We start from the raw sequence: 26,247 nt of genomic DNA, 5'->3' as shown, positions 1-26,247 counted from the left end.
ATGGCGTCTAGGACTGCAGGTTTCTTTCTGGGTCGTTTACACAGACACAGTTTCTTACCTTTAGTAATTTTAGTCATTCTTTGCAACCTATCGGGGATAGAAAGTTGTAGTCGAAGTCGTGTGTACTTGCTAAACAATGAATACCACAATATTGTGATCGCTGTCAACGAAAATGTACCTGAAAATCAACAGTTGCTAGAAAGGATAAAGGATATCTTCACCGACGCTTCAGCTTTATTGTATCAAGTAACAAGGTAAGTTTTAACCCCCACCCCTCCCCCCACCTCCTTCAACCTCGTCCAAGCCCTATTTTCAACATGTTCATTTTTCCCCATTGCCGATGATCGTTGCTCCGTTGTTTTCAATGTGATAATGCTGATGTAATATGTCAGTACGTTGCCGCTGTAACCCGGAAATAGAATACTAGTACATCACATGACACTTGCTGTTTTCATATTACAATAGAGGCTATAAACAAAATATCGTCTGGCTCGACCAAAATTGTCACCGTTGCTACTTGGCTTGACCATGGAAGTACCAACCGGTTGTACTACCATGGCTTGACAAAGTTTAAATATATTTTTTATTCTTTTTAAAAATGTAAAGGAACTATGTATAGATCACCAAAAGGTTGCTCAGGCAGAGAATAAGTTCATCACAGTATACTTATCTGTGTAAAAGTTCTGTTGCCTAGCCCCTGGCGTTCACTCCAGCTTCTATGGTCTACTTTACAAAGCCATAGTGTAACTCTGAGCATGGATCTATTAGCTCAATAATAGATCCATACACTGTCACTGAGCACAAACAAGTAAGACTGTGCACCGAGTTACCCAGTGATGACCTCGTGTTTTAACGATTGTGTCAACTTGTGATTGTATTGTGCAAACTTCACGTAACTTTCGTAAATTACAATGGTATTAAAATGCTTCTAGTGGTCTGGGATTTTATAAGCTTCCCGACAATAAGTCCGCTATCAAGTTTCCTATTGAAACACGCAAGTGAGCATGACGGAATTAAAAATAGGTGGCATTGCAGACTGCTAACAGGAAATTGAGAATAAAGCGCAATCTCTCAAATTGGGGGTATCATCACCTCATAGTACCGATGTCTGAACAATACGAAAATCATCCCCGCTTTTTCCCACGGTGTTCTGTAGCAGTGTAAATCAGGGATGTTTTTCGTATTATTCAGACATCGAGGAAAGCAGCAGTGCTCTATGATTAATCAAGTAACTTCTACCATGTATACCCCCAAGGTACACACAGACAGGAAGTAGAGCGCCACCATGGCAAATTTTGAAAAGACCTATTTGTGTTGACATGTGCGGCTTGTTTTTCAGAGAAATATCCATTATCATTCTTTAAGGTTCCCAGGCTGTAGTTTGTTTGTTTGTTTGTTGTTCTTTTTGTGCTCTTAATTCACAGACAAATATCAAGGCTTAATAACCATCATTGTAGTTCCAAAGTACTATTTGTGTGTGTATGGTTCAATTCATTGACAGATATCGCGCCTTTTTCAAAGAAATCTCCATCCTCGTTCCCAAATCATGGCAAGACAAACCAGAGTATCAAGTGCCAGAATTTGAAAGTTATGACAAAAGTGACGTCATCATAGATTATCCAGACGAAGAAGCAGGTTCTGGGAACAGACCTTACGTCATCAATCCAACCCCCTGTGGAGAAATTGGTCAATATATGCATTTAACACCTCAGTATATTCTGGATTCTACGATTGCATCATTTTATGGACGCTATGACAAGGTATGTTAGATGTCAATCTTTCATTTCAGATATAATATTATATCATCATATTATTACTGTAAGACATAATGTTATATCATTACATTATACATGATACAACACATATCATTACTGTATTACTGTAAATGTAAATGTGAGCGTTGGTGGCAGTATTACTTTGAACTTTGACCTTTGACACCTCTGCCTCTGTCACACGGGTGTGATTTCAAGTGGACGTGGTCACATACGAAGGGGTCGTGACACCAGAGCATAGTCCTTGACGCTATTCACCTCAGAATTTACGACATAACATCGACAAGGTACATACACTTGTACTATCTATGTAACTCAGTGTGGTGCTCCGATAACTTGATTAGATCCGACGGATATCCGGGTTAACCATCACACCGTGCACGTACGTAATACGCTGCTTTTACTGCACTCATACATACATAGGACACACACGACACGACGTTCAGCTGTGTTCCTCATATTAATTAAAACTGCTTGCTGCCTCGTGAAACTATAACTTCCGACCGAACTATGGATGATCAAACAACAGGCATTGTCACTTTGGACGTTGGTGGCAGGCTTTATCGTACAACGAGAAACACATTGACTTGTTACCCAGATTCCATGTTAGGAGCCATGTTCAGTGGTCGTATACCAACACACAGAGATGAAAACGGTCATTATTTCATAGATCGGAATGGAGAGATTTTTAAATACGTCTTGGATTTCTTGAGGTCATCGAAATTATGTCTACCAAGTGGATTTAAAGAATTTGACCAACTCGCAGTTGAGGCAGATTTTTACCAAATTGAGGAACTTGCAGAAGCTGTGAGAAACCTGTCACAAAATGGCGACGAATCGTGCGAGTATGTTACGTTGATGATTGAAAATCACGACAAATATAGCAGTTGGAATAGTGTAAAGATCACTGCTAGTGATAGTGTTATAATTGATGAATTGGTGCAGAAAGTACCACATCTTGATACATATTGCTGTGAAGATAATGAAGATGAAAAGGAACACCTCTTTTGTGAAAGAAGATACGTAAACCTGGGGCGTTTGGCGGACAAGCTTTGCAGAGATATTGTATTCGAGGCCTTCTCTAGTTGTGGCTTCAAATATCTGCAATTTTTTTGTGTCAAAGCAAATGATAAAACTACAGAAAGACACATATTTTGCAGACCAAAGAAATAGTTGCAGTAATCATGTTATAATTTATGCATAATAGTTAAATTACTGATGAATGCAAGTACTTACTGGAGGCAGCAGATAACATTGGTCTTACTATCGTCATAAAAATGTTGGCACCCTTACGCCAACTGTACAGGACGTATGTGACGCCACAATTTCTTTGCATCAGCAGAAACACAGTATATGCTCTAGTGTATGAAAATGATTGACAGTTTCTTTGGTTTTTGGTTGTTGGTTTTTTCATGTAAGTAAAGTATACATTAGGATTATCCTTATGAATAGGATTGATATTGAATGTTTGTTCCAAAGACTTAATCTTGAGAGCTTCTAGATATTAATGGAAGAGAGGACTTGGGACACACAGAGTGTGAAAAAAAGATGAACTGATACTTCATACTATTCACAATTAACTCTCATCAATATGCAGTCTGTGGAGGATATTTAAGTGATACAACCTGCCTTTAGAACAGTTAGACAAAAAAATATACAAGGTATGTTACATGACATCTTTCATTTCAAACACACTAGTTATATTGTTATATTACTGTTGGACTCAAGAACCAATCACACCAACGCAAGTTTTGATTCTTTATGTGAGCGTTGATGGCAGTATTACTTGAACTTTGCGGCTCACTGTACTGGGTCTAACAGGAAGTGATCACTAAATTTTAGAAAGTGTCTGCTGCGCTACACGTACCAGAACATAGTCCATCTTGACGCTATGCACCGCAGAATTTACGACATAACATCGAAAAGGTACATAAACTTGTATTATTGTATCTATTTGGAAACTATTTGTGGTTGAATTCTCAATCGAATCGAAGCTGGCTCCATGTCTTGACTTCCTGTTGTTGACGTCAGACTACGTGTTGATGTTGGGTGGTTGCCATGACGGGTGACCGGTGATTTCGCGTAATTATCAGTTTCAGAGATTCGATAAACCGAAGTCACGTTGACATACTATCAGACACCTTAATATCGACTTGCGACTGATACCGGCTTCAGCTGTACCGTGTTGTTTTCTTGAACGACGGTGAAAGAGACCACCCGAGGATGAGTGATCAAACGACAGACATTGTCACTTTGGACGTTGGTGGCAGGCTTTATCGTACAACTAGAAGTACATTGACTTGTTTCCCGGATTCCATGTTAGGAGCCATGTTCAGTGGTCGTATACCAACACACAGAGATGAAAACGGTCATTATTTCATAGATCGGAATGGAGAGATTTTCAAGTACGTCTTGGATTTCTTGAGATCTTCGAAATTATGTCTACCAAGTGGATTTAAAGAACTTGACCAACTCGCAGTTGAGGCAGATTTTTACCAAATTGAGGAACTTGCAGAAGCTGTGAGAAACCTGTCACAAAATGACGATGAATCGTGCGAGTATGTTACGTTGATTATTGAAAATCACGACAAATATAGTAGTAGTAGTGCGAAGATTACTGCTAGTGATAGTGCTATAATCGATGAATTGGTTCAGAGAGTGCCACATCTCGATACATACTGCTGTGAGGATAATTATACAGATGAAAAAGAAAAGAAAAATCCCTTTCGTGCAAGACGATACTTAAACATCGGGTATTCTGGGAACTTGGTTTGCCTAGATATTGTTTTCAATGCCTTCTCTAGTTGTGGCTTCAAATATCTACAACTTGTTTGTGTTAAAGCAAGTGATACTATTAAAGAAAAACACATATTTTGCAGACCAAAGAAAAAGTTAAAGTAATGTTATTATTTATACATAATAGATAAATTGCTGATGAATGCAAGTACTTCACCCAAGAAAGTATCAACCTACTTTGTGCCCCTTGAATTTAAAAAAAATGCACCGATTAATTCTCTTCGAAGAGGTTAATGTTTTCTTTTCTGAAACATTTGTACCTTTCCCAAAATTTGACGGTCAGTAGCCTAGGTTGGCCCATTCATTTCATAACGTAAGTGTAGAAAATACCAAAATATCATCTTTGATAAGGTTAAGAAAAAGTAGAAGCATTACTATTGGATTTGGAGATAAAAAAAAAGATAAAAAAAAAAACATCAAACGAACGGTTTGAAAAAGCATATCTACTTTAACAAGTGAACTTGAAAGGAACTCCGTGGTCGTGTAACAAGAATTACTAGATGTGGGATGCTGGTAGCATTTGTGAAATAGAGGACTTGGGACACACTGATTATGATATTTATCTTCAAGTGTAAAATATCATCAATATGCAATGTGGTGCATATATTAAAATAATGCATGACATCATGAATAATAATGAGCTCATTATAATACTATAAGTTAGGCTTGTATTACTCAAACTTTTCACTCAAATGGAAATACTTACACAAACCTTGATTAAACTGATTCTGGTATAATATTAATGTATATGCATGTATTTTATGACATTACGATTGTCTTCTGGCATTGTTAGAAGAGTTGATTGCATAGAAGCTGTACAAGTTTATTTTATGTACATAATAAATGACATCATTGAATTTTTATAAGTTGTATGTTAATAGGTCTGAGTTCAGTTTATGCTTCAGTATTAATGGCCCTTTTACATATGCAGTACAAATTTAACCCTAAAAAATATCAACTGAGTTTGTGCCCTTTCAATAAAAAAAATTGCACCAATCAATTCTCTTCGAAGAGTTTTTTTTCTTCCCTGAATGATTTGTACCGGTTTTCGAAATTTCTTATTAGGGTTGGCCCATTCAAAGTTACTTAAAGCAAATTCGTAGAAAGTACCAAGATATCGTCTTTGATAAGTTAACAAACGAGAAGCATTACTATTGGATTTGGAGAATAAAAAAGCCATCAAATTAACGATTTGGAAAAAAAAGCATATCTACTTTAACAGGAGAACTCGAAAGAAATTAACCCGTGGTTCTGTAATAAGAACTATTTATTACCATCTTAAGTAGTCTTTTTCATCTGGTCGGTTTTTTACACGTCTGCTCCTATATTTTGTTATATTTTTAGGCACACAATTTATTAGACGCCGGAGTAAAAATTCTTATGGGTTTGTTGATTTTCTCTTTTTGCTGTTGTTCTCTTCCTTCTTTGTTTAAACTTGTGTAGCATGCGTTGAGACGTGTACGTACGTTTAGTGCGTTTTTGTAATGAGTAAATAACAATAGCGAAATTAATGATAATGAGCCATGTTTACTACAGTAACTACGAAGATCAGTTTTGTTACCATACTACTATGTCATCGTTGGTGGCAGTATTATTTTGCACTGACCCTGACAGATCAGACAGTGGGTCAAACAGGAACAAAGCCCCGGGAACAAAGCACTATCTTGCATGTCGTGGTGATAGTTCATTTACCCCGTGATCATGTGATGATCGGGCCGAACCCGAACCAGCGCATAGTCCACCTGACGCCATTCGCCACAGGATTACGACATCGCATCTACAAGGTACAAGGTACATAATATACTTGCATTATTTCTACATCAGTGTTGACACAATTTGTGGCTAACCTCTCAACAACAATTAATATTAGAACATAATACATGTTGTCCGACTTGATTCAGTGGCTGCTGTTGACGCTGATTTCGTTTTAATCGATTTTGAAGAGTTGCTAACTGAGACCGTTCACCTGTACAGGCTGATACCAGGGATATCCATCGCATCGTACGACTCATAAACTTGCAGTGCCCTTTCATTTAAATATGAGTGTTCAAACGACAGGCATCGTGACTTTGGACGTTGGTGGCAGACTATCGCACAACTCGAAGTACTCTGACCCGTTTCCCTGATTCGATGCTCGGGGCTATGTTCACCGGTCGTGTTCCAACACTTCGAGATGAAAACGGTCACTATTTCATAGATCGAAATGGAGAAATGTTCAAGTATGTTTTAGATTTTCTACGATCTTCAACGTTATGTCTACCCAACGGCTTTAAAGAGTTTGAACAACTCGTAGTTGAAGCTGAGTTTTATCGAATCGATGATCTCGTGGAAGCTGTGACCGCTGCTGTCTCGCAGGAAGATGATTTATCACGTGACTACCTTACAGTACTCTGTAGTTATAGTGATGATAAGGATCTCTGGAACGTGAAGATAACTGGAACTGCTACAGTGGTGGATGAACTAATCGAGAAAGTACCGGACTATGAACCTTACCGGTTGAACTTGACGTCGAAGGATAACAAGATTTTTTTTCGCGAACGAGGCATAATACACGTCAGAACACTTTCGTCGAATCCACTTTGCAAAGAAACGTTCTTTGAAAGTATATCTGGATGTGGTTTCATATATATGCATGGTTTATCTATAAGTGGCGTTTATTCTCAAACTCACTTTTTCTGTAGGCCAAGAAATGGATCTGGGAGAGGAGTGAACCGTCAAGTATCCATGCAGTCTGTACATGCTGTAGAGACTTAAACGCGTGTCAAAATGGCGGAGACTTTTGAACAATCGTAGAAATTGAAAAACGCGTCAAAATGGTGAAGAATTTTTAGCAATCGGAGGAACTTATTAAACAGTCTCAAAATGCTGAAGACATTTGAACAACTTTCATCATCGTAGGATCTAAAAAAATGTCTCAAAACTGTGAAGAATTTTCAACATTGATGAGACTCAGAGAATTGTTTTATCGATCATAACCGCTTAATCATCTCGTAATCTCTAAATCTTTCAAATCTGTCCATTTGCTGTTGATATGGTAACGACCACAATAAGAACTGGCAGAAAAAACACATCAAACAAAACTTTCCACAGACAAAATCACTTGTACTGATTTGAACTTGTTTTCACTATCATGAGATGTTGACCCGATTGCAACTAATGATAATTTCCAATCAGTTTGAAACATTCCTTCACATGACACATATAAACTGTAGGGCACCTGGCTGTCACATACCAAGCACTAAGAATAGGAGAAGAAACCTTTGAATGCCAGAACTTAGCTATCTGTTTACCCATACACACGTTCGTGTTCTTTACCACACTGGTCTGTAAGGTACGCTGTGAAAGGACGCCCTCACACATCAGTCAGCCCAGAGATTGAGCAAGTCGGTGAGGGCGCTGGACGACACGACGTATAATTACAGTTTACCATTAGACAGCAATAGCTCATGTAAATCATTAGCATATTTTAATTATGTATAGTAATAAATATTTCCCGATCTCCAAAATCATGTATCCTTATTAATATGAATTTTCTGTATAATTCGGTTTATATTATGGCTTATTAGTTCCAGTGGGTGATTTTGAATTTCCGACGTTTTAAATTTCACTTCGTATTTCTCAGTTGATTTTTCAAAGTCCAAAACTGAAAATATGTAAAATACAAAATCAAAATAAAGAAAAGTGAAAATATCGGAAATTCAAAATCAATCTGAAATAATTTCACCTGAAATAATTCATGTTTTCACCTTGTTGGAAATAATGTCCACAGCGCTGAAAACTTCAGGTGGAAATGTTTTATGTAACCGCGGTGGAAATTGTTACTAGCCACCGTAGTTTTATTCTCTTTTACTTATTTCGTTTTCATTAATTGAGCTTTGCATTCTGGGAATTATCACGTGTTGGAATAAATGATTACGTGATTCATATTAATCATTAACGTAAAAGTCCAACTTGTATTTGTTTCTCTGTCTGTCTGGAAGTCTGGAAGTCTGGAAGTCTGGAAGTCTGTCTGGAAAGCAGGAAGCTAGACGCGATTGCCAGTGACAGGTTTTTTCGTTTTCAGAGATTATGATTGTTACGAAACAATTGTCTACAAACGTTATGTAACAAGTGCAGTTCTGCTTAGCTGTGAACAGATTCGTCCAAACAACTTGTACATGCTGATGTGCTAGTCAAAAACGTTATTTGACGAAGTGCCGTTTTTATTGCGGTTGTATTGTAACACGGATCGTGAATATGAGTACACGTACATCAGAAATTGTCACTTTGGACGTTGGTGGCAGGCTTTATCGTACAACGAGAAGCACATTGACTTGTTACCCAGATTCCATGTTAGGAGCCATGTTCAGTGGTCGTATACCAACACACAGAGATGAAAACGGTCATTATTTCATAGATCGGAATGGAGAGATTTTCAAGTACGTCTTGGATTTCTTGAGATCTTCGAAATTATGTCTACCAAGTGGATTTAAAGAGCTTGACCAACTCGCAGTTGAGGCAGATTTTTACCAAATTGAGGAGCTCGTGGAAGCTGTGAGAAACCTGCCACAACATGGCGACCACTCATCGGAGAATCTCTCGGTGACAATAGATTATAAGGGAGACGATCTAGAAGTGACAATCGCAGCTTGCGAAGCAGTGATTGAGGAACTAGTCGAGGAAGTGCCTAATGTAAAACGTTATTGTCGAAAGAACGACATCAAGTTTCCGGAAAATCATCCTTTTCATTCAACACAGAAGATCTTTATGTATATCAGGGGAAACTACCTGTGTAAAGAGAAACTGTTTGATTCTTTATCGAAGTGTGGATTTAAGTTTGTACACTTGTCTAGTTATGGTGGAAGTGAGCGATACATGTTTTCACGACCATCGTCGTAAAAAAAAAGTGTAATCTTTTATTAGTCTATATGGCAACTGCGCAAGTTACGGTTTTGTGTACCCAGCCACACCGTTGATGGCTCACTTTAAATGACAAGGTGAGACCGGCCGCTGACTCTGTTACGTTATGCCGAAGTCAGAGCCTCGGTATTAACTCAGACCACTAAAAAGAACAGTGGAAGTAATCTGTGGCTCGCGAAAATGTCTATACAAACAAACTGTGTCATTAATAATAATAATAATAATAATAATAATAATAATAATAATAATAATAATAATCTTTATTCCCAGAAGTAAATATATAATAATTCTACAATGTATAAAGTATTCAACATGGGAAAGGGAGACGAAAAAGAGTTGTCTTTGCAACTAGTCGAGTCTGTCCCCTTTTACAATCTTAGGGATTAGGAATTACTAATTACTGGGGATGCTGATCAAATTGAATGTATTGCAATATTGACAGAATAGAAAAAAATCATAAAGGATTTATATATATACAGTTACATCTACATTTGAGCCTTGGTATTTTCCTGGTATTTCTGTTCATGTAATAAAAGTGCTTCTATCTTTATTTCGCCATCTCTCGTTATTACTTTTACAATAGAGACCAGTTAACCTGAAACAGAACATCACATCCCAGGTCTGGCACAACAAACATCTTGCAAACATTTCAACATTTTCATTGGTGTGAATTACCTCTAGGTAGGGTCATTCATAAATGCTAAAATGACCCATCGTTTATGGGTCGTTTGGCTAGTTTTAATAGAATTACCATTTTTTGGTTGTTTCAACATTATGAATGACTCCAATATCCTAAAATGGAAAGTTGATCATTTCTCAAGTGTAAGTTGTTGTATATCTGTATCTGTATCTGTATAGTTACGGTGCAGGTCCTGGGTAAGGAATAACACACCGGGGGAGAGTATTTAGTCAGAATGGTTTTTGACAGTGACTGCCATTTTAAAGGTGTCACAAGATTTAGCGCACACAGTACTATTGTCCAGATGGTTCCAGTCTACTAGTGTTTTTACAAAGAATGACTGTTTATATCGAGTAGTTTTACAATTGTCAATTTCAAAGCACTTTGAGTTGTTAGTAATTCTTTGTTCAACAATGTTAGATGAGATACAGTCCGCAAATTTCCTAGCTTTTATAGATCTTTTGGGTCTTACGGGTTTAAGATAGTCCACTGGTTGAATTGCTGGTACTAGGCCCTTAACCACCCTGTATATAAAAATAAGCCTGTTGTTATAGGTCTCCCTTGTTGTAGTTCTCTGTGATCTAGCTACTTCATGAGTGCCTGTTATTCCACCATCGTTATCCCATTTAGAGGGAAGACCTGTGAACAGAGTTGATCTGTGGGTGAACATATTTGTATAGTAGTTCACACTGTATGGTAACATACATCCAAAATATATTTCAAAAATCGTTTCAGTTATAGCTAGTATTTCAATGGCTGTAATGTGATGTATTGGTCTGAAACTTGATGACTATGGTTGCAACTTACACATGTTATCTTTATATCTACTGCAGACTATCGTTCATGAATGGGCTCATTTACGATGGGGGGTGTATGATGAATACCCTAGTCCTACTACGGGGGAATATTTCTATGCTGGAGCAGATGGTAAAATTGAAGCAACGAGATGTTCCTTGGCCATATCAGGTAGTGTATTGGAAATTATGTTTAATATTTATGATGCCAGGGATTCAGTACAAAAAATAATATTGATGACGATGATGATGAAATGATGATGATGATGATGATGATGATGATGATGGTGGTGATGGTGGTGGTGGTGGTGGTGGTGGTGGTGGTGGTGGTGATGATGATGATGGTGATGATGATGGTGGTGATGATAATGATGATGGTGGTGATGATGATGATGGGTGATGATGATGATGATGATAATGATGATGATGATGATGGGTGATGATGATGATGGGTGATGATGATGATGATGATGATGATGATGATGATGATGATGATGATGATGGTGGTGGTGGTAATGATGATGGGTGATGATGATGATGATGATGATGATGGTGGTAATGATGATGGTGGTGATGATGATGGTGGTGATGATGATGATGATGATGATGGTGGTGGTGGTAATGATGATGATGGGTGATGATGATGATGATGATGATGATGATGATGGTGATGATGATGGTGGTGATGATGATGATGGGTGATGATGATGATGATGATCATGATCATGATCATGATGATGGTGATGATGAGGATGATAATGATGGTGATGGTGATGACAACGACGACGACGACGACGACGACGACGACGACGACGACGACAACAGTGGTGATGATGATGATGATCTTTAACTATTCACTCTATATTTGCAGGTCGTCTACGAACTATAAGTGGTGATAGTTGTGACATTATTGATAATTTACCAGAACCTGATTGTAGATTTCAAGATGACAGAAGAGATAACAGTTATACTGGATCACTTATGTATAAACAATTCCTACCCAATGTAAGTTACTTTACAAACAAACAAACAAACAATCACAAATCAAATATGGCCACCACTGATAGCAGGCGAGGGATTATACTTTGGTGTCAACTCATAGGATTTTAGTCACTGTAGTGTTATCTAGTTAGGATTATGACAAACATGGTACAGTGCAATCACACACAATTTCATTTATTGATAGAAAACTTCTCCAAAATCCCTAAAATTTGAGAAAAACATAACTTTTAGCAAAACTACAAAAATTGTTGCGAGAGACGTACATAAACTTGACTCTAATCCTGCCTCGTTTCCATAGTAACATATCTGGTGTTAAAGACCATCACATATGATTCAGGTGGTGGTATTTATTGTTCGCAGTGTGCAAAAATAATGTTTATTGTTGTTATTTTGTTTTTCAGATCATCCATTTTTGTGACAACGAAACTTTTGCAGAATCCGAAGGCAATTTGCATAACAGAGAAGCACCAAATAAACAAAACCAGATGTGTGATGGCAAGAGTGTATGGGAGGTAATGTGGGTTTTTGTTCTTCAACAGGGGCTTCTGATGTAGGTTCAGGCATCAATTTTATCAGTTTGTTTATATCTCTGGAAGTTAATGTAACACTGACAGTCTTACTCTACTGTTACAAAAGTAGATTTCTATCAGTAAACAGAGGTATAGGGTCCTGTGGTGTGCTCTATGCTTTGATAAGTTACCGACATTAATTACTTTGTATGTCTTTGAATGAAACCTGTTTCCTAGGAGTATACAAATGCATCAGTGTTTTTTTTGTGTGTTGTAATATAACTTAACTCACAAATACACATGGCCAGAGCAGGATACAACATACACAAGTACACACACTGAACACACAATACTCAAATCTGCACTTACATACATGGCTAAGTCACTTGAAGTACCAGTATTTTATATTTTATCATACAGATAGAATCCTTCTCTGTTTTGTACATGTAAGAGAATGTATGTGTGTATGTATATGTGTGTGTGCATATGCATGTGGATGTATACATATACTGTATGTATGTATGTATGTATGTATGTATGTATGTATGTATGTGTGTACATGTGTGTGTACATTGTGTGTGTGTGTGTGTGTTTTATTAAGAAACAGTTTTTCACCTACAACTGATAAAATTACGTTCTGATGACTGTCATCTCTAGAAAATCTTGAAATCTATAGTATCCATTATTCGTTTGTTTCAGGTTTTAAGAGAACATGGTGACTTTGAAGAAGGTTTCAACGTGCCAAGAGAAATTGGTAATGTGGTTCCAGAATTCCGTATTGTTAAACAACGAAATAAGAGAACAGTTGTTGTCATGGATATTTCTGGAAGTATGGAAGAGAATATGAGAATTGAAAAACTTGGACAGGTAATGCAAAAAAAAAAAAAAATCATTGCAATGTGTGTTTCCAATAACCATGGCCTCAGAAATAGGGTTAGGATTTTATTTAATTTTATTTGTTTTTAAATGTTTTTGTTTCTGAAAAATTTTGCTTTGACCGAAAAACAAACAAAATATCGGTCAGAATACTCCTTCTGTGATAGTTTGATAAAATATGTACTGACATCACTGGAGGAAAGAAAACAGATGTGTATGAAGGTCAAGAAGACAAATAAATGTTTTATAGGGTCGGAGGCTTAAACTATAAGTGGTCGGGTTATCGGAAACACACAATTTTTTTTATTTGGCCTAATGATTTGTTGCCATCAGTGTGCGGAACTAATGGAAAATGCTACTTGGACTACACAGTCAAAAGTCAGTAACAGTTGAAAGAGACTGGCCCGTGAAGAAACCACAAGACCAAAATGTCCACATACATGTAGGTTGATAATAGTTGCACCATTAGACCACTTAGGATGATAATAGTTATATGTATCACTTGCCAAATTTGGGTAGCAGAGGTTGTATCACTTGACAACCTAGGAATATTAACAATTCAGATTTTACATCGTTTAAAAACTTATAACTCACTGTAACCCTGAATGTTTTCACAATCAGACAACCGACAATATTAATTCGTACTGAAAATTGTGAACATACCAATGCTTGGACATCATACAGAGGTCGATTTTATCCACAGGAAGTACGCAGGTTGAAATTGTCGTTGCATGAGAGTGCTGATTTATAGGTGCGGACCCCAAAATCAGTGTATTTTAATTTACTGTAAGTTACTATATTAGGACCTGGTGTATAGCTAAACGAATATGTTTACCCTCAGGTGATGTAATACTGTTCACGGTGTACGATGTAACAAGTAAGATATTATATCTAACAACACAGTTCTCAACAATAACAAAACATTCCAGATTCAGCTAGTGCAGATTTAACATTAGACAACACTTTTCATCCTTTCTCCGATAGGCTGTGAATAATTATATCATGAATACCATAGAGGATGGGGAAGCCCTAGGACTAGTCACATTCAGTCAAATGGCAAATATTCAATCATATCTTGTCACTATCAACAACGATACAAGACAATCTCTCCTGACACATATCCCAACGAGAGATGATGTTGGTGGATGGACCAGCATTGGTAGTGGTATGTATTACTTTCATCAGAACGGGTCTCACTGACAATACAGTAACACTGAAGTAAAGCACTTTCTCTACGTGTTAGACTCGTTTATAGCATTCATATCAAGTGTAAAAGCATACTGTTTCAATTGGTTTGTTTTACAAGCCCGGCATGTGGCCTTTCTAATGTGGTCAATAAGCAAATGAAAGAGTATACTTTTACACTTGATATGGATGCTATAAATGATTGTGGTATATACAGAAAATGCTTTACTTTGGTGTTATGGGTTGTATTAGCAAATGAAACAGTATACTTTAACTTGATATGGATGCTATAAATGATTGTGGTACATAATGTTTTACTTTGGTGTTACGGGTTGTACTTGATATGGATGCTATAAACGATTGTGGTACATACAGGAAATGTTTTACTTTGGTGTTATGGGTTGTATTTGATCAGTGAGCAGTATAGCTATTCTCAATACAGCTATGTAACAATTTTAATGTTTGTTTATGTATCCTACTGTTATGCCGTCTTTGTTTTTCATGTATATCAGTTATGTGATTCAGAAATATATTTTCATCTTTTTGGTTGACGTGTCTGTATGAAGACAATTTTCTGTATTTTTTATATGTGGACAAGAAAGTTTTCGAATTGAATTGAATGGAATAATAGTTTACATGTTAAGTGTTTTCAAGTTTCCTAAAGTATATTATTAATATTATTACCAGTATATACATGTTAAGAGTTACTGTATGTTTCTGTGTCTGTGTCTGTGTCTGTGCACATGTGTGAGTTTCTGTGTCTGTGTCTGTCTGTATATGCATGTGTGTGTGTGTCTGTGTCTGTGTATGTGCACATGTGTGTGTTTCTGTGTCTGTGTCTGTCTGTATGTGCACGTGTGTGTGTCTGTGTCTGTGCCTGTCTGTATGTGCACGTGTGTGTTTCTGTGTCTGTGTCTGTCTGTATGTGCACGTGTCTGTGTCTGTGTCTGTGTGTGAGGTTATCTGTACTGTACACCATCTTTATTCCATACATATTATTTTGTTTTATTTCAAGGTTTACTCAGTGGTTTGGAGGTGTTATCAAATGATGGAGCTGACCCAGCTGGAGGTGTTATTTTAATAATAACTGATGGGGAGGAAAACAGACATCCAATGATTAATGATGTCTTGCCAAACGTAAGATTAAGAGTATGACTAGTGATATTTGAAGATTTAAACATCTTAAACCATCGCCTCTTTTACGGCACCACAAACCAAGAGGTTATCGTTGCTTCAGCAGAAATACATAATGATCAGGCTTGTGAGAATGGGAGATTTATTATTATTATTATAATTATTTAAACTTTATTACAGACCCATGGTCCATAGAAGAACAAAAATATACCACAAGACAGCAAGATTTGTGTTCATTCATTTATGTATAAAACACACAAATTGTAAATATTGTCGTAAGATATCGGATTTGTGCTCAGAGGTTTACCGGGCAAATTAAATGCTGAAGGGTGGCTGTTGGCAAAACTTTGTTTTGTGAGAATGGTACTACATGTATACAAAGCTCTGGTTTGCAAGAATGCAGGTACTATACAAAGATCTAGATCTGGCGTACGAGAAAATGTACCAAGCATATTTCCATAGTTCCTTAGTCAACACATCATCATTGCACTGCATTTTTAAGTTCAGAATCATTCTGTGGAAAATTTCACAACTCTAAGAAATCGTTTCTGTTTTGTCTATAGCTCCTACAGATGAATGTTACAGTGGACTCCATCGCCTTTAGTACAGATGCTTCTGTGAATCTAGAGTTGCTACCGGCGGCAACTGATGGAAGAGCCTTCTTCTATTCAGAAGATACCAACTCTAATGCTTTGAATGAGGCTTTTACAACAAGTGCACAAAGAGACAAAAGTAAGATTTGTTACTCTTTACTAGCCTGCATATAAACAGTTGTGCCAAGTTTGCATCATTTCCAAACTCACTACTGCTTCCCAACTTAAAAAAATTCAAATGAATAATTCTTATTTTAGTGGCATTGTGATTTATTTACTGACTGGTCATGTGACCACTTTTTTATTTGAAGAAATAAATTGTAATAAATAATTTTGATAAATTTTCAAGCTGATGATATCAACATAATTCAGATGAAAATTATTTGCTAACTAAATGTTGGACTGCAACTGTTTTGTGAGTCCATGTTAGGCCTAAAATTTTCTTGTACATATTCGAAAAAAAAAATCATGAATTTTGAAATCTCGAGAGATATAGTGAATGCGGAAACTGACATCAACTTAAAAAGACAATATACAACGATTTTTCCAATCTGTAATGGCTGTACATCTGATGAGAAGAAACTAATAACACAGAGACCATTTGGAAAACAACGGAAAACATAACTACCCACACTAGACTCTCACATATGAAAATATATATTATTATTAAAATGAAATAAAAAATCTATCTACCCCACCCATTCTGAAATTGAGTGTAATCAGAACAGCACAATTTATTTTTATAAGGCCTCTACCCCAAACTTTTAACTTAAGATTTATGTGTGTGAACCCAAAGTACAAATTATTACATTAACATAAAACCATGATATATACATGAGGAAGGTTTTCCTCGTGTTTGGTAAAAAAAAAACATTTGATAGTGTTCAGAGAACAGTAAACAAACAAAAAAGTGGCTATTTTGTGTTCCAGGTATAGTACAGAGACCCATACAATTATACAGTAATACTATCGTTATAAATGGACGACATACAAGCTATATTGATGTTGTTATTGATTCAACTATTGGAAGAAAAACAGAGTTTATTTTTGACTACCTTGGAAAAAGTGCACTCGATGTGAAATTGGTACAACCCAATGGTGAGGTGATAGATTCACTGTCTGATTACTACAAATTGGATGAGACATTTCAAGTTATCACCATCAAGATTCCAGACATGGCACAGGTATGTATGTATGTATGTATGACTGTATGTATAGACTATGTAAATGTATGTATGTATGTGTGTATGTATGTATGTATGTATGTATGACTGTATGTATGTATATGTATGTATGTATGTGTGTATGTATGTATGTATGTATGTATGTATGTATGTATGTATGTAAATTGTAAGTGTGTGTGTGTGTGTGTGTGTGTGTACGTTCATGCGTGCTTGCGTGTGCATGTGTGTGTGTGTGTATGTATGAATGTCTGTTTGTAGGTAGGTAGGTAGGTATGTGTGTGTATATGTATGCATGTATGTGCTGTAATATGTATGTACATGTATGTATGTATGTATGTATATGTTCCTGTGTGTATATGTGTGTGTATATAACCCAGGGGCTACCACTGGCCCGGTCTGGTAGGGGTGTGTGACCAATCCTGTCAACCACAGACCCCATTTTAGACCAATTTTGACCCAAAACCAATACGAACCCCATTTTAGACCATTCAACTTTTTAGAAGGCCTCATTTTAGACAAACGTTGTATGCATGGTTGAATAATGAATGCAGTGTTACACATACACAGTTAACGTAACAATGCATTATGGGGCGATATCTAAGAAACATTTCAGGGGGTGTGCATACTATCTCATAGTCACAGTATGAAAATGCCATCCAGGGAATTAGCAGGGAGAATACTCGGGGGAAAATTCCCTAAAATTCTGAACTATCGGAGAATTTATTAACTTAAGGAGTTCCTTCCAGGACCCCATTTTAGACCAAACAAAATAAAAAAATTTGTGAAAAGTGGACCCCATTTTAGACTCATTAGCTCTCAAAAGACAGTACCCATTTTAGACCAAAGGGTGAAAAACCCTACCCCAAAGGGCGGCACGTATACGTATACCCAATATACAGGAGTACCCCCTACCCCCACCCCCACCCCTGTACATAATGTGTAATGTATGTATGTGTATGTGTCTCTGTATGTATTTATGTATTCATGTTGTGTCTGATGTTTTTGCAACCATCACAGTTTGCAATCATAGTTTATTGATTAATTAACTTTATAATTAGTGCCTTACTTCATTCAAAGGTTGGAAAGTGGAATATCACCATGTATAATGATGACAGCGAGGATAACATTGTAAGTGTCACAGTTCAGTCACGGAGTCGACAACCAAATTCTTATCCCATCGTTGTGACATCAGAGTGGAGTACACAAGATATTAAACCACCAAACAAACAAACACTTTATGCCTCAGTTTCTAAAGGTAAGTCATATGATATATGGTCATACACACTGTAACATCAGCTATTTTGCAGTAAATACAGTCTCTTACTCTGACATATTTCATCCTCCACAATCAACATTTTAAGATGACATTATTATTATTATTATTATACTAAGTGTGACGTTACTAACACCTTGACAATTTTAAACTGTTTGAGATTTGTGACGTTACTAACACCTTGACAATTTTAAACTGTTTGAGATTTGTGACGTTACTAATACCTTGACAATTTTAAACTGTTTGAGATTTGTGACGTTAACACCTCAGTAACTATCTGCTCACCATTGACTTTCTTCCTGCATATCAAACAATATACTTCCATTTTACCTACGATAATGATATAGTTTTGTGTGCAAGTACGTATGTGTCTGTGTCTGTGTTTCTGTCAGTCTGCCTGTCTGCCTGTCAATATAGTCCCATTGCACCTTCCGTACTGATAGGTAATTATAGATTTGTATAATTATGTGTCTGTCTGGCTGTGTGTCTCTGTCTGTCTCACATGTCTGTCTGTCTTTCTGTCTGCCTGTCTCTCCTTATGTCTGTCTTTGTATTTCCATTCTTACATTCTGTAAAGGGAGGTAATTATACTTTTGTCAGTGTGTAAGTGACATGTGTATATCTATCTATCTGTCTGTCTGTCTGTCTGTCTGTCTGTCTGTCTGTCTGTCTGTCTGTCATACAGTTTAAAATGTAGCAAATACATCATCGGTTAAGTAAACATAAACAAACAGAAAACATTTTGCTCCCATAGGTTACCTTCCTGTATTGAATGCTGTAGTAAGTGCTACTGTAGAAAGACCAAATGGAGGACCTGTTACTTTAATGATGCTAGATAACGGTGCTGGTTCTGATAGCACAAAGGATGATGGGATATATTCTTCATATTTCACTGAATTTAGTGGTGCAGATAGGTACAACGTCAAGGTAAGGTTTACAGAATGTACATTCTCAGATTATCTTGTCAAGGTAGGTTTCAACAAGGGGCTTGTGTAGAGCAGTGGTTTTGAATTGTGGACAATATAGCCTGTGTAACATTATCTCCCTCTGAGTACAGTCTATGGCAGTACCTGCACCCACATACTTACTACAGTGGAGTCATGATGGGTGAATGGTTAGCGTGACTGGCTTTGAATCTACAGGTTGCAGGTTCGAGCCCTGTCACTGCCTGCTGTTTGTTTCTGAGTGGCTAAAGTCAAATACTATGAACACTGTGATGATCGAGACACACATTTTTTATGTGCAAGGCAACATTAGAAGTAATTGGATACAAGATTCTTATCAAAGCTGACCAGTCATCCCCACTGGGTGACACAATAGCAGCAAACACACAGTCAGGTACTAAGACATACACAGAGCAACTGAAGTTTTGATGAAGACACACAACTTTACTCAACATCTACATCTGTGTTTATCTTAGTACCTGACTCTGTGTGTGTGCTGCTATTGTTTCACTCAATGGGGTAGACTCTCTCACAGTCCTCGGAGCTTCGCTTTACTAAAATTAATGCTAAATGAATTATTTTGTATGTACCGATACCATCTACATAACGTACTCCATGACCATACTGGAATAACCTTGTACTGTGCGCCCTCATCGACCACATAGAGATAACTAATTGTTGAAGTGTGACTGCGACGCTCCATGTTTTCGCGAAGCCCCTCGAAAACACGAAGCATTGCAGTCACACGTCAACGAATGGTTATCTCTATCATGGTCGATGAGGGCGCACAGTACAATGATATTCGAGTACGGTTATATAGCTGGTATTGGTACATACAAAATAATTCGTTTAGCTTTAATTTTAGTAAAGCAAAGCTCCGAGGACTGTGAGAGAGTCTATCAGTGGGGATGACTGGTCAGCTGTGATAAGGATCTCATCCAATTACTTAATCTAATGTTGCCTAGCTCATTAAAAAATGTACGTGTCCCCAGCAAAGTGTTCATAGTATTTTGCATTCTGTAGTAAATTGGGCACAATATCTCCCACAATATACCAACATTGAGAAACAATTAATTAAAAAATGAGTAAGATTGATTATTATGTTATATGATGTAGGTGACGGTAAACAGCGAGGCAGAAGTAACAACAATCAGTCCCAGTAGGATTGTGGGTGTTGGTGCCAATCGTGACCCAACACTTGACACAGGGTCAGATAAACCAGATGTGCCTGTCGAAGATTTTCAACGAATTGCCAGTGGAGGTAGTTTCACCTGTGAAAATGATGCATGTTCAGGTAATAAAATAAACAAATATGTTCAGAACATAATATACAACAGTGACCAACTTTACTGGTCCTGTTTTACAGTAGAAATGGTAGTGGTGTTTCACTCATGAAATATTACATTTTTGACACAAAGATAGACATATTTCAACTCTAGACTAACAATAACAGAGACACAACAAACACAGCAGGATCCTTTACACAATCACATTGAACACTGATAAGCATTGCTATTCTTTCACAGTGCAGTAGAAACAGGCTTCTAAAATGAAAACATTACACATGGACTTGATTTTAATGGCAGCAATTGTTTATTTTCTAACTGATAATCAACATTTCAACTTGTCTACTTCTACATCTCCACGTGCACAGCACCTAATATGTAATTGTTTATTTTGCATTAGAAGTTGTCTGAGGGTTAAATGTTATATTACGTGAGTGAAACACCAAGCCTACATCATTTCTACTGTAACTTCTTGCTCTCTATCCCCAAGTTCAGGAGTAAATTTTAGCCATGGAATCAAATTTTGTTTAATTATTAAAAGTCGCCATATGGATGAGGATTGGGTATTTATTTTGGATTTTTAATTTATAAAACAATTTTATCATGGCTTCCTACTTGAAAAATCAATGTGAAACAACATATACCAAGTCTGTGTAGGAAGCCATGATAAAAATGTTTTATAAATTAAAAATCCAAAATAAATACCCAATCCTCATCCATATGACCACTTTGATGGAAAATGACATACATGTACTATTACTTTCCCTTCCCACTGAACAATGTTGAGGAACCATTTTGAGTTTCTGTAATTTGATATAATGTCATCAAACTCACTATCTTCCGTATTAAACGAAAGTACAGAGTAGTTCTTGTCTTTATTTTGCCATTTCTTTTCTTTTATTGTGTTATCATACCAAATGAACCGAAACCTCTACATGTAATTATGACCAACCTAAACAACATCTGAATGAGGATAGTTAACACAGTGTATCTCTGTTTAAGTACCTAGTACACAATTATTAAGTACATTCTACATTTTGAATTTCTTTGTTTTTATCAGCCAATACTGATATCTACCCACCTGTCAAAATCATGGATTTGAGGATGGTGAAAATATCCTATGAAGACAGTGAAGTAACTCTACAATTCACAGCCCCAGGGGATGACCTGGACAGTGGAAGAGGTCAGTAATAACTTTAGTCTCGGTTACCCAGACTATCACTACCCAGGGCTCTACTATGAGACAACCCAGACAAACTGGAGAATAGTCTCTGTTACCCAGACTATCACTACTTGGGGCTGTACTATAAGACCACCAAGACGAGAGTCTGGGAAAAAACGTAATCCCAAGTCATCTGCTACAGAAGTCAATCCATTCTTTATATCAGACTCTTGAGACATGCAAACCTGTTGTTGCAAAGGAACCTGGATCATTCAACATACATGTACAGTGTTGAATGTGAAGTTTTCCCCAAAATGCACTGCTGTGGGAGAGAGAGCCAGTGCGGACGACTTGAGATTATGATTCCAAAGACTCTCGTTTGGGTGGTCTCATTATGAGCCTCATCAGTGTAGTGATAAAGTAAAAGTGTACCCCCAGAATAAATTTCTATAATATACCTAATTACTAAAATTAAATGAGATTTGTCTTGGTGACATGAATTTACCTATAGATTTTTAAAAAAAAGCACACAAAAGAAAAAGTACACATCTGAATATTTACAAAATCTTTCAGTGTGATGGCAATTTTATGAAACTTTTCAGTTCAAAGATATTTGATAAGTGGAATTTGAAATGACAAGTAAAATGAAAGATCACCATTCCTCTTTCCAAATTACAACAAGTTCAAGCATGATTAAAATTTATTTTTTTGGATAACTTAGTCCATTTTCATTGATAACTTAGTCCAAATATGTTCACATGGAAGATTTAGTAACTTATCAAGAGTTTGGAATGACAAAATTATTACATCTTAAGTTATCTAAAAACTTGGCATCCACTAGGCAGTCTACCTGTAAGTTTGTGTCTGCTCAAGTCGACAGCCGATTACCTACTTTGATACATTTTTCTCACTTGAAATTTTGGATAGTTAGCTTTGTATTTACTGGTTAATTAACAGATAAATAAAGGACAGGTTTTCGATGTTGTGGCATGAGGCATTGATTTAGAATCACCTTTAAAGTGGCCATATGGATGAGGATTGGGTATTTATTTTGGAATATTAATTTATAAAACAATGTTATCATGGCTTCCTAATTGAAAAATCAATATGAAACAACATAGACCAAGTCAGTGTTTGTAACTCAATAAATTACAAAATATTAGTAAATGTGTAAAATGTTTGTTATTGTACATACAATAACAAACATTTTACATATTTATCAGTGTTTGCAATTTATCAAGTTACAAACTAGGGACTTGGCATATGTTGTTTCATATTGATTTTTCAATTAGGAAGCCATGATAACATTGTTTTATAAATTAATATTCCAAAATAAATACCCAATCCTCATCCATATGGCCACTCTAATGCCGACTTTCTTTTTGTACCTTGTAGTTACACGCTATCAGATATGGATGGATACAAACTTTGATAAGATGTATTTTGACTATCAAAGTACAATTAGATTAAAACAGAGAAACATAACAAGTGGAAGACTGTCCTCTCCAAAGGTAGCAGGAGAAATGGAAATGTTTACTGTTGAAGTGCCATCACGAGGTTTGTATATGATTACTAAACTTGTAACTGATAGGTTATTTGTTAAATCTCACCAATGTTTCACACTACTGTCCTGTTGTCCATAAGAAAAACCTTATTACTAAGAAAGTATACCCCCAGTCAATCATTATTACTAAGGAAGTGTACCCCCAGTCAATCCAGCCGTAGAATTGAGAGTTGCTATGTAAATACTGATATCCTATGTGCTTATAAAGGTAACAATAGATTGTATGTATGCTGGCCAGGAGGATACTAGAATTATAACATGGCCATTCAGCTGGTAAATGTCTGTGCTTTGAGTACTAATACAGTACATAGACCATTGGTGCAGTGTGTGTGTGTGTGTGTGTGTGTGTGTGTGTGTGTGTGTGTGTGTGTGTGTGTGTGTGTGTGTGTGTGTGTGTGTGTGTGTGTGCATGTGTGGTGGGGGTGGGGGATCTATGTACTGTGCTATGATCCTGACATTCGTTGTACAGGTCACATCATATGTGTATATATACTACTATTTTTTATGATTATAATTTTGATTATCTGAAGTTTAACAATTAGAAATATACAAAAGATGTGCCTGTATTCAAAATTCAATATAATAATTAAGGTCTAGTCATTTACCTAGAATAAATACAGGTAGGGTCAGAAAAATAGAATTGTTTCTTGTCAGGACATTTTGTCTAAAGTAGTAAATCGATGCAATTTTTTTCTCTCTACAAACCTCACTCAATCTACTGTTTATTGCAGTTACTGTTAGTTTTTATTTAGTACTTTAGAGCAAGTGTGTATGAGAGGCAGATGTCATTTGCTTGATCATGATTTGCTCTGCAGTTGTCTTCACCGAAGTAGGGAGAGTTATTTTGTGTTTCCCATGGATCTGCAGAGTGCATGGGCTGGACAAACATGAAGAAAAAGACTGATGCAGGGATATTTAAGTGATGTGTGTGCTGACCAGAAACAATTCTTTGTTTGTTTTTGACCTACTCTAAGTAATATGTCTTAATGCATACTATCCATATGTCTTTTATATCACAGGTGACATGACCTATGTCTTTTCCGTTGTTGCTATTGACGACGCTTCAAACAGATCACCAAGGTCAAATATTGTGACAGCTTCTATGAGAGACTTCAGGAAGTCTTCATCATCTTTGTCATTACCGTTGATCATTGGCATAGCAGCAGGAGGACTACTACTTGCGATAATCATCATCGTTGTCATAGTTACCATCTGCTACTGTCAGAGAAATGGAAAGAAGGGAGATGAGGAACAATCAAAGGAAAAAGAAAAGAAAAAACAGCCACAAAAAAATCACAAAAAGGAGAAGAATCATAACAGGGAGGAGTTAGCGGATGGTGACCAGGTTGCTATGACAGCAACAAACAAAGTTGTGGATGAACCGGAATATCATGTGTATGAGGTCGTCACCACGGATGAAATAAGTGAACGGTATAGTACACCAGAACAAATGCGACGACACCATTTAAAACCAGTTGATGGAGTCAGTGCTGAAAAAGTGAAATTAGAAAAGAAGAATGAAAAACCAGTTGATGGCGTCAGTGCTGAGAAAGTGAAATTGGAAATGAAGAATGAGAAAGAGATTGTGGAATCAACTGACAGAGCTGCAAGATATGAAGTTCCTAAGCCTAGTGGTGCCGTTTCAAATTTAAGAGCACGGTTTGAAAAGACTTGAAAATTGCAAACATATCCCCACCCCCACCTCACCCCACCCCCACACATACACACATATAAATTAAATGTGTATATACATCAGTGTTATCATACCTTTACCCACTAGAAGGGTTGTGATGGCATTATAATATTCCCATCATATAGGCCTGGATTCCTGGATCATTTGGTTTGCGTTATGTCTCAAATATGACCTTTTTTGGCTGGCCAAGAAAGATAAAAAATTAATATAATGCTTATTTTTATATGTAGATACTGTTGCTAATAGAGTACAATCATGGAGGATAGCTATTCAATGTTAATGATTTTAGCTGGATACTTTGTGTATTTACAGTGAGCAAGGTGTTCTCATACCGTAAAATGATAATATGTATGTGTCATTCATGGTGACTGTAATTGCATTGTCACAGTTAGGAACCTTTCAAAGAATCTTGTCCAGTAGTCTCGCTGCCAAACTCGTGACTATCGTTTCTTAGCTTTGTAAGGCACACAAAGTGCGCCCTGAGTGTGCTCGGCATACATACAAGGGACGATAGTCATGAGTCTGGTAGTGAGATTACTTGAATGTCCAGCTGGTATTGGCTATAATTGTGATGATGCAGAACCCAGCTGTGGAACAAACCAATCAATTATTGACAAGCTCACAAAGACACAAACTAAAACCTATTAATGCAGCATATTGATATAAACTATGAGTGGACATTCCTGTCATTACACTCACACTAGGCTGACATCTCTGATAACAAATTTTTGTAAAGTCACCACACCATCATTCAGTGTTTGAGTGCAATGAAATTCATTATATCTACACATCCAAACCTCTGCCTAGCATCAACTTGTATTAGGTCTGACAAAAACAAATTGTGTGGTTCCGATTATGCTCAATTTTAGAATAGGTAGATTTTTATTTCATGTTTGTTTTTT

At 36.7% G+C, this 26,247-nt stretch overlaps 1 protein-coding gene across 1 annotated transcript; it reads left to right on the top strand.

Moving 5' to 3' along the window:
- Nucleotides 1-25,327, top strand: LOC144453198 (calcium-activated chloride channel regulator 1-like). Its single transcript, XM_078144474.1, has 16 exons — nt 1-254; nt 1,502-1,760; nt 10,980-11,112; nt 11,812-11,945; nt 12,344-12,454; nt 13,151-13,318; nt 14,312-14,492; nt 15,528-15,649; nt 16,210-16,378; nt 17,170-17,423; nt 18,501-18,678; nt 19,451-19,623; nt 20,757-20,934; nt 21,987-22,109; nt 23,484-23,645; nt 24,672-25,327. The coding sequence occupies exons 1-16, from the start codon at nt 1-3 to the stop codon at nt 25,325-25,327; spliced, it is 3,255 nt and encodes a 1,084-aa protein (XP_078000600.1).
- The last annotated feature ends 920 nt before the right edge of the window (nt 25,328-26,247 follow it).

Source organism: Glandiceps talaboti, chromosome 23, assembly GCF_964340395.1.
Source record: "Glandiceps talaboti chromosome 23, keGlaTala1.1, whole genome shotgun sequence".
NCBI classification, from domain to species: Eukaryota; Metazoa; Hemichordata; class Enteropneusta; family Spengelidae; genus Glandiceps; species Glandiceps talaboti.
The sequence above is the reverse complement of the archived record's forward strand: the minus strand, read 5'-3'. Positions and strand labels throughout refer to the sequence as shown.